The sequence below is a fragment of the Scomber scombrus genome, chromosome 8 (assembly GCF_963691925.1).
Source record: "Scomber scombrus chromosome 8, fScoSco1.1, whole genome shotgun sequence".
Classification (NCBI taxonomy): Eukaryota; Metazoa; Chordata; class Actinopteri; order Scombriformes; family Scombridae; genus Scomber; species Scomber scombrus.
In genome coordinates, this window is record NC_084977.1 from 22,949,865 (window position 1) to 22,959,775 (window position 9,911).

General features: G+C 39.0%; 1 protein-coding gene across 1 annotated transcript; it reads right to left on the reverse strand.

Annotated features, from left to right (window-relative positions):
- Positions 1-935: 935 nt before the first annotated feature.
- zgc:101100 (uncharacterized protein LOC445169 homolog) lies at positions 936-3,217 on the reverse strand. The gene is made up of 3 exons (XM_062424835.1): positions 3,052-3,217; positions 2,154-2,329; positions 936-1,452 (listed from the first exon to the last, which is right to left on the reverse strand). The coding sequence occupies exons 1-3, from the start codon at positions 3,215-3,217 to the stop codon at positions 958-960; spliced, it is 837 nt and encodes a 278-aa protein (XP_062280819.1). The 3' UTR covers positions 936-957.
- Between the last annotated feature and the right edge of the window lie 6,694 nt (positions 3,218-9,911).

Sequence of the window (9,911 nt, forward strand, 5' to 3'; positions counted from 1 at the left end):
TTTACACAATGTTCTAGTATTTGATCTCTGTTAAATCACTTGATGTCTGACTTTCTGACTACATGATTTAGACTTGTGAATTTTGTCAAAATATCTAGACAACAAAGACAAGTTTAACAATTAGTTGCCTGCAGTGCTCTCGCTTTAAAACCTATTTTTCTATATTAATATTGATACAATAATCTGATATTTATGACATGTATTGACATGACAAATGTTTGCAAAATAAAAATATAGAAAATCATGTTTAATCAGCGACTGTCAGCATGTGCATAAAAATAAGAATGAATAGATGTGTTTTATTAGAGTTCACTTTGAAAAATAATCTGTAAAATTGGATTTTGCAAAATGATAACATGTTATCATCATATCACAATCCAAATTCCACTGCCAATAAATGATAATATTGAATTAGAGACTTATACTAAATAGTTGCTCATGATTGTGTCCCAAAATACGTTTTAATTGAGTGAAACCCATCCCACAGCCAGCACTACAATACAGCCTCACCAAAAAAACAGGTAAAAACAGAGAATTTAATGTCTTTATTTCACATTTCTTTGTTGTAGTGCTTTTTTACATTAAGGAGCATTTCTCAAATTCTTTAGTTATTGTTGTTACTGTGTAGCTACTGGCTGTGTAGCCAGCTATATAATGACATATAGTCTTATAATGCAGAAGGAAATAGATTACAGGAAGCAGCCTGTGTGTAGGTGTTAATTAAAAAAGATAATTTCTAAGTATTTATCAAACAACGTGACTGTACAGCTTTACATCCCTTTAGACATACAGGCAGTCAATAAAACTAAAGAGAAATGCATATTTAGTTCTCGTCTGTAGTCGAGTTAACAGGAAAAAGGCGGTTACCCTGTCCTCTCCCACATATGTCAGCTTCAGGTGTACTTGAGTCCACATGGAGCTGAAAGGATGTTGGTATCAGATCTATTAAGTTCACAGTTACAACCCCAGGTGAGGGTGAGGCACAGCTTTACTTGAACAAGCAGTCTGAAGGGAGAGGCTACAGTTTTTAGTAACGGACGATGGAGGAACCCCCGGGGCAGAGCTGTGCTGCTGTATGAAGGGCCAAAACATTGGGGGGAGGGCAAGCTCAGTGGACAGCATTCCCACAACAGGCTGGTGAGGTGCGTGGCTGTAACGCTCGGCCGATGTCATGAAGGGGAAAAGTGGAGGAGAGGGAAGTCGAAGGGGGCACCTGGAAACATCGGAGTCTGTACAGGGGGTGAGAGGGGGGCAAAGATCCCTACTTTTATCCACCGGAGGAGGGCAGCAAGGAGGAGGGATGTTGCTGTCAGTCTGTGATGTGGAGATGTCTTTTTTGTCTTCTTGTCCCACTATGGTCTGATGTGTCGCCTCCTCCAGACTCTGGTCTCTGGAGAGCGGGGAACACCTCTGACCTTTACGAAACTTTGCCCTCCTGTTCTTGAACCACACCTGGAGGAGACAGAGTAACTTTAATGATTTAGCACAAGGCAAATTTCAACATGCTTTACAATTCAATTTAAAAATGACCAGTAAACCAACTTTAAAATACTAAATTAAAGAAAATGTGAAAATATATACACATTAAGAGGAAATCCTATGAAATTAAGTTAAAATAAAACAAAATAGAAGTGATAAACAAAACTTGAGCTGCAACGATTAATCGATTAGTTGATCATCAGAAAATAAAGCAGCAACTATTTTGATAATGGAAGAATCATTAAGCAATTTTCCTTAAAAATGTGCTTGTTGCAACTTCTCAAATGTGAAAATTTGAAGCTTTTATGTATCATACATGATAGTAAACTAAATATCTTTGGATTTTGGACTGTTGATCACACAAAAGAGAAATGTTTGAAGACGTCACCTTGGGCTCTAAGCTATTTTCTGACATTTTATAAGAAAAGCACAAGAGTGTCAGAGAAGAAACAGTTTTCATTATTATTCCTTATAATAAGAAATATTTGTGCTCTTAAGATTAATATAATTCACTTTATTCACCCCAATAACGTTACATGTTTGAGAATTAATTGTTGGTATAAAATGGCAAATGCAGCAGGACTTTATAAATACTTTCCAGCTCTTTGTGGACCAAAGATGAACAGTTATACAAACATGGAGACAGTCAGGTGTTGGATGGAGTGAGCTCTGACCTGAATGCGAGCCTCAGGCAGGTTGATGCAGACAGCCAGTCTCTCTCTCATGCTGACATCGGGATACTGCGTCTGTTGGAAGGCTTTCTCCAGAGCCTGCAGCTGGGACACGGTGAACGCTGTGCGGCTGCGGCGCTGCTTCTGCTGGTTGCCATAGCGAGCCTCCAGTATGAGCTCTGGTGGAACGGAGAGAAACAAAAGAGATTAGGTTAAGGTTGTAAAGGAACATAGCTGAGGGGTAGTTTGACGTTTTTCAGAGGTATGTCCATTTTGTTTTGTGGAGGGTTGATTCAGTTTGGAGTGATTTGACAGTCAGCTTTTTATCTGCTGAATAAACTTGTTAGGCTGACATACAAATGGGCGACAAATTAAAGGAAAAACCATTATGAAGTGTTGTAGTTAGGAAACCATTAGCCACCAGATCAACTTTGGTGCTAAGAGGAATGGTTTCTCCATGTTTACGAAACCAGAGATGAAAAATGTAATATATAGTCCATTACAAGTTCCACATTTAAAATTAACTAATAGAAAAGTACAAAAGTATCATGAGGTATAAAATTAAAAGGACCATTTATGCAGTATGTCTTGTTTCAGAGTGGAATATGTATTATATAATTGTTTTGGTATTACTGCATTATGTAGCGAGTAGAGGTAAAGTTAATTACACCTTTTTATATCCTAATTGATTGTTTGATCTTTAATGATGAATCATATAAAATAAGATGATCATAGGTATTTAAAAAAAATCTGCAATTTATCATATTTTATAACTGATAAGAAGTTGAATAGTTCAGGGAAAAGTGTCATTAAATCATTTTTAACCTCTGAGTAAACTGTTAGATGTTACTTTTTGAATCATGTGCAGTGTTTGAGTTAGTGTGGGACTCTGGTGACCCACCTGCCAGCCTTTCAGCCACAGACAGGGTGTGCACGGTGGGACTGGATGCAGAGTAAACGTGGTACTGCTCCGCCATCTGGTGGTGGAGGTCGAAAAGCATCGAGTTCACACCGCGGAGGGGGTGCACACCTCCATCAGACTGCCAGCAGAAATTCAGGGAGTTCATGTTGATGCTAAGAACAGAAAAATATAATTATACTGATTGTATAATAAGAGATATATTAGAGAAAAAAAGAAGGTGCTCCAACTTTCAGACCACATTAGTATACATTAGTGTTATTTGGTTTTAAAGGTCTGAATACACTTGAAATGATGATAATGAAACAATTAACCAAAGATAAAAGAAAAAGTAAAAGAAAATTAAGTTGTTACTTGTTGATCTGACAAAATATCACAATAATAAGCAAAGAAAAAAAGACAAATACATCTGCGAGAGACCATTATTATTAAATGGAATACTGATTATTATTTATCCCTATAGTTGCCTTTTCTTAATATAATAATTGCATTTTTAGCTTATTTGATGAAATCTTTGCTCTACAGATACAAGATCAAATTTGGACTCACTTGAGTGCAAACACCTTGCACCCATTTTATACCTCAATCACATATTTAACTAAAGATTAAATAACTAAAGATTTCACTGGTACGCACCGTAAAATAAACTCAATAAATGTCTTACTAATGAAAACCTTACAGAGCAGACAGGTTTTTTCCTTGGTTATTTACCTGATATCCAAATCCTGAGTTTGAGCGCGGGGTCCAGGTGCGTCTTTACGCACCGACTCTAGCTGTTAGTCCAATATTTCCCAGTCCAGTTTGGGCCTTATCCTGCACAGCAGCGCTCTTTGTCGAGGCAAGGATCTAATTCTCCGAAACCATTCTCACCCACGACTATTTAAGAAGCATTTACCCAGGCTCCCCTTAGCCATTAGCCAATAGAAAGAAAGGTATTAGCCGGGATTAGGTGGGATGAGGGAAAAGAGGGGGGTTGCAAGGGGCTCAAGTTTTTGAAACTATTGAACTTGAGAGATTTATGCCAAGGATCCCCCTATAAGCGAGCGTTTCATTCCCTCCAGTTAAAACAATTAAAACAATGTGGTCGGCTAATCTCCGAGGCAGGACAGATTAAAATAGCAGCCTTTGATTGTCCTCTCCTTCTCAGCCCTCTTTCTCCCATACCGCTGCCTCTCTGACAGCCTCCCCTCGGAGGGGGTTTTCACTAAGGGTTTGTTTTGCTAACAGGCACCATATTTTGCCTATAAACTGTCACCTTGTGAAGTTAATCTGAACCTTTACCCATTCAAACCATTTCTGAAAGGCCAGCTCCGCTCAGTTAGAAGTCTTCCCAGGAAGAGGCAACCAAACCAAGAAAAACATCAAGTCAGCATCAAGAATTAAGTCGGCTGATGTTTTTTATTACTTAATTATGCTACAGACACAAACGGCCACAGCCAGGTTTTCATCAATGTCAATTGTGATATTCTTTATTCACAATATTCCAATAGTGAAAGATAACTAAGAACATGATATGTAAGTATTCCTTAAGATATATTAAGTATAGTTATATATTAAACTATAAACTAGGAAACGTTTGAGTTTGTGAATAAAATGCTGAAAACACTGTAAACAGATTAAAATGTATTAAAATGTATTAAAATGTTAATTGTTGGCATGTGATACCTTGTGTGGCAGTTGAAGCATTTAAAGCAGTTGAAGTTTTAAAAAAAACTGAAAGGATTTAAAGTGTCTGTTGAGGTTCAAGAATCAAAATCAGTTTTAAAGTGCAATTAATGAAAGATTGATGTTTGAAAATGTATCTTTAATTTTAAGCCCTGTAGGCAATTCAGCACTGAAAGTAGTCGAAGAGTAAGAGTTGAAAAGAGGTGAAGACGATGAAAGCAGCTGAAAGGTCTGTTGATGAGTAAAGACAGAAGTAGTTGAACTGTAATTTAAAGCGTAAGACATGAAAGCAGCTCGAAATTTAAGCTGTAAACAATGAAAGGAAACAAACATTTCAGGAGAATTTGAACCAAGTGAACTATTAAAGGTTAAAGGTTCAGTTGAAAGTGAAAGCAGTTAAAGTGTCAGTTGATGAATAGAGGCTAAAAGGAGTAGATATGGAAGTTATAACAAGCTTATAAAATATGATGAATTGATTTAGCTAAAAAAAACTCAACCAGCTATAAAGTTAAAGTCAAGATGAAATGAAAAATGCTTTTTTTAACCCTTTACAATCACACCCCACTTTTTCACCCACTGTCATAGACAGTAAAACCATCCAACCTCAGTTTATGAAGAGCTTATGAAGAGTTTATGAAGCTTGTTAATATTCTTCCTCAATGCCTTAATTGGCATTGTACACAATGATGTGACTCACACTGATTAAAAAAAAAAAAGATTCCCATTAAATTAAAAATTGAGAAAATTTGACTCACACGGCCCAAAATCACAAATTTGCTTTAGAATCTGTGCAGCATACAACACCCTCTGTCTTTAGACTTGAATTAGACAAGAAAAAAACCTCAGAAAGAGCCCTTTTCACTGAGAAACCTCAGGAAGAACAAAAGGGGAGGGACTCCTTTTCCTGGACAGACATGCAATAGGTGTCACATATACAGAGCAGGCCAATAAGGCTGAGAATAATTTACCCCATTAAACTTAAATGACACCACAAACAAGGACCTAAGGTTATGTCTTAAGGAACTGACACTGATTGTAGAGTAGAAACTTACTGTAAATCTTTCCTGATAACAAAGACAAAGCTGAAATATAGAAGTTAAACTCTCAAAGGTTTTTTTTGAATATTCTGTAAAATACTGGGATTCTTTGCAGTTTGATATTTCATTGTGTTGAGAGATGAAAGATGTTACTTCACCTTCTCATCCTACAAATGATGCAAAATACGATGCTACAGGTACATTCCTACACCAAAATCAACTGCACACAAACAAACAGCTGAGGTTATTGTCAATATTCACAGAAATAACAAGTGAGATGTCTCCACTGCTGTGCAAGTTGAGGGTAAAGACCTTAAACTGTGGTTCACTTCTTCCACTCACACTTGAACACAATCAACTGCTCAGACTTCCAAAATATGTGAAAATGTTTGTGCTCTTTTTCTCCCCTGGCTTTTTTCCTCCTCCTTTCGCTGTTCTTGGCTGTCAAGCTATATTAGTGTCTGATAGAAATAAGTCATTTAGAAGAGGCTCTGTCGGCCAGCCCCTCAGCCCCACTAAAAGCTCCAGGATTAGGTCCCAGAGGCCTTTGTCTCCGCAGCCCGCAGGATTAGGGGAGATTTACTGCGAGGAGAGAAAAAAAGTAGTTATTTCATGGCACTTTCATGATGAAACCTGGCCAAAGCTGTGTTGGCTGGGGGGATTATAGGCACACAAAGAGTGTGGTTGTGTGTGACCCTCCCCATCCCAGAGCCGCCACCACTGACTCACTCGCTGCCCCCCCTGGATCATTTCCCCTTCTGCGGGCCAGGCAGGGCTCGGCCGGGTTCACCTCCTACCCATCAAGGCGACCAAGGTTCAGTTGAAATGAGTAATGGCCTCTTCAATTAGCTCCTCGGTTCTCAGTCATCTGAAAGCTTCCTGACTGACTGATTTCTTCGTCTTTTTAAATTCCATCAACAGCCATTGAACTCTGAACACATCTTATCACATTAGCCCTTCAGATAACTAGCAGTTTAGTGAATTCCCTGCAAGAAAAAGGTTTTCAGCTTGATTTTCTTTCTCATGGTGCAGTAGGTCTAATCACCAGGATGTGAGAATCTAGCATTTAAGACTGAAGTGTAGGTAAATGAGAAATTACTGGATTTTGGTACCTCCTGTAGTGTTTAAAACCAGCTTAAAAGGAGTTATCCTCCTCTCAGAGGATCCACTTACACATGCATGGATTACAGGGAATAAAAAACAAAGACTATCCCCAGCTAAGTCGCATCACTGACAACCGTCTCACCACTCAGCAGGTGAAAACTCGCAGGTTTATTAACTGTTGTCACCGAGCACAGGGAATTACAGTGAATGCAGTGAATAGTCACTGTCGGAGCACTCAGGTTTTATCCTTCTTGATGTCAAATAACATGAAGCTTTAAACTTTAGCTATTACAAGTCCTGTTAAACGTTTTTCTGTGCTGTGGCAAACATGGGATGCATTTATTGCAAATCATTTGATACCAAACACTGTTTTACTGAAGCAATGATGAAAAAAGTGCTAAAAGTATTACTTTGTGTAATCAATAAGCCTCCAAACATTATACACAAAGAGAAAAACAAATACATCAACACAATTACAAATGCAATTAACAATGATTAACAACTAATTTTAATGTTCAATTAATCTGTCAATTATTTGATCCATAGGTGACATCATCAAATGTCTTGTTTTGTCCAACTAGTAGCCAAAAACCCCAAAATATTCTGTTAAGTTTGACATAAGACAAAGAAACGCAGAAAATCTTGACAGCTGAGAAGCTCGTATCAGAAAATCTTCGGCATATTTCTGAAAAATTGCCTAAATTATCAATTAATTGTCTATGGATAAACAATCAATTAATGCACCTGTTAATTCATATGAATTTTCTTTGTTGATGTTATGTTTCAGGAAAATATCTGCACCAATGGAAACAGTGAGGCAGCTGAGATAACTGAGGGTGGGGGGGGGGGAGTTAAGTTTCTTCTCTTTTTGTCATTGTCTTCTTTTTTTTTGTTGCTAAGAAGTTTTTTGTTAACGTCTCCTGTTTAACAGATGTTTTACAAAGCCAACACCCTTATGCCCAAGCTTTCTTTAATTGCTTATCAATAGTGGAAATTTGTATTGACAAGGGCCTGTCAGGAGGGGACCTTCGTAGTCGTCAGTTATCTCAAAGGAAGGCCCCCTTGGACACAAACTGGAATCGATCGGTATGCAAAACACAATTGAGAGGCCTTTGGGGCCGCGATGGTGGTACGCGAGCATGTGGGCCAAAGAGGGGAGAGCAGGCGGAGGAGCTAAAGACTTCTTCATCGAGGGGAATCGATAGGGCCGACTGGCCTTTGACCCGAGAGAGACAGAGAGAGCGGGCGGCGGGTCAGTGGCTCTTTTTAAGCCCCTCTGAGTGCCAGGATCACGCTGTGAGGCCTGACACTGACTATGACACACTCAGGGCTTAGACTGACACTGACCTGGCTGCAAACACACAGAGTACACACAAAAAAAATCTCAAACATACATACATGTAGATAGCTCTGGTTCAGAAAGCAGAATTTAAATGAGGATAGTTTTATGACAGCTTGAAGCAAAAAAACCTTTTCATCGATTGGCCTGATTTTACAGATATGAGAGTTGTGGGTCTGAAAATGCATTAGACTCTAATAATTCCTTCTTTATTAGAAGTCCTATTACCTTCCAATTATCTTCTTATGATCGCCTGCCTGGCCCCTGGGAGCATGGCAATAAGCAGCTACACCAGCAGATCAATACAAGGGACTGAGTAAAGATCAGTCCGTTAATTAGGCGGGAGTGCTATAGATTAAAGACAGAGAGAGGGACAGGCAGCTGTGGGTGTCCCGGGGGTCAAAGGCACCCACAGTGGGCTAGACCGGGGTGCTAGGGTGAACTTAGACCGCAGAGAGAATACAGACCCTGGTCTTTTCAAGCCGTCATCTTTTCATCCTCATCTTTTAAAGCCCACCGACAAAACAAACTGTGTAAGTAAAGATTTAGGTCCACTTTCAGGCAAGCTGGAGTTTCATTTAAACTTGAGAGGAGGTCATACATGTACTGTATGTTGTCTTTTATGTTCTTGCTCTCAGGTATTTTGATTGTTAAAATGTATCTTCTGCAGTTTCTTCTGACACCTTCTGCATTAGCTAGATCTTTTAAGTGCTGTCAATCAGTTAATGATGAAACAGATAAAGAACTTTTTTCATAATACCACCAAAGCTGAAACGATTTATCAACTGATGTAACTGTTTTGATAATCGTTTTAGTCATTTTAAAAGCAAAAATGTCAAATATCTGCTAGTTTCAGTGTCTCAAACTTGAGGATTTGCTACCTTTCTTTATCTTTTATGATAGTTAACAGAGTATCTTTCAGCTTTGTACTGTATGTTGGACAAAATAAGACTTTAAAATGTAAGAAATTGTATGGAATTTTTCTCTATTTTCGGACATTTTCTGGACAAACCAATGAATAGATAAACTTAAAAGATGAACTGATGATGAAAATCATCATTAGTTGCAACCCTGCAGTACATACCATGAGCAGTAAAGTTCAGTGTTTCTTTGCTCTGGCTCAGACATAATGCAGCTCTCCATCTCCCAGCATGGGGTCAGTTTCAGAGCAGATTCCCCCTCGTGACCCCCTCTAGTCAAAGGTGATCACAGAAGAGAGAGAAAGAGAGGCACTGATCGAATTTGATAATGAAGACGACCCCTCTAAGCTGCTTTGCTCCACATGTTCAAAATCTTTGCAACACTCAATAAACACTAGGAAGCCCCCCTCCCTGTCACTGGAACATTGTGTAGCTATTGATCTGAGCTAACTGGCTCTTTTAATACCTGGGGTTTGTGGCCTGGCCTGGGGAAATGCATACTGACATGTGACGGGAGGAGCTTAATAGGCAAACGCACCGAAGAAAGGATGGGCCTCTCAGTTTAGCATTTCACTCCTATTTTCTCCAATTTACACATCTGCTGAAGAAAGGAGAATTACGGCCGCTGCACCTGCTGTTAAAAAGGACATATAGCCTGGACGGACGAAATACAAGAGGCCCATCACTGTACTTAGAAAAAGCTGTCACACTGTCAGAAACTATTTGCGCAGGGAAGGGACGGTCCAGGCGTAAAAAACACAGAGCAACGTCGCCTTT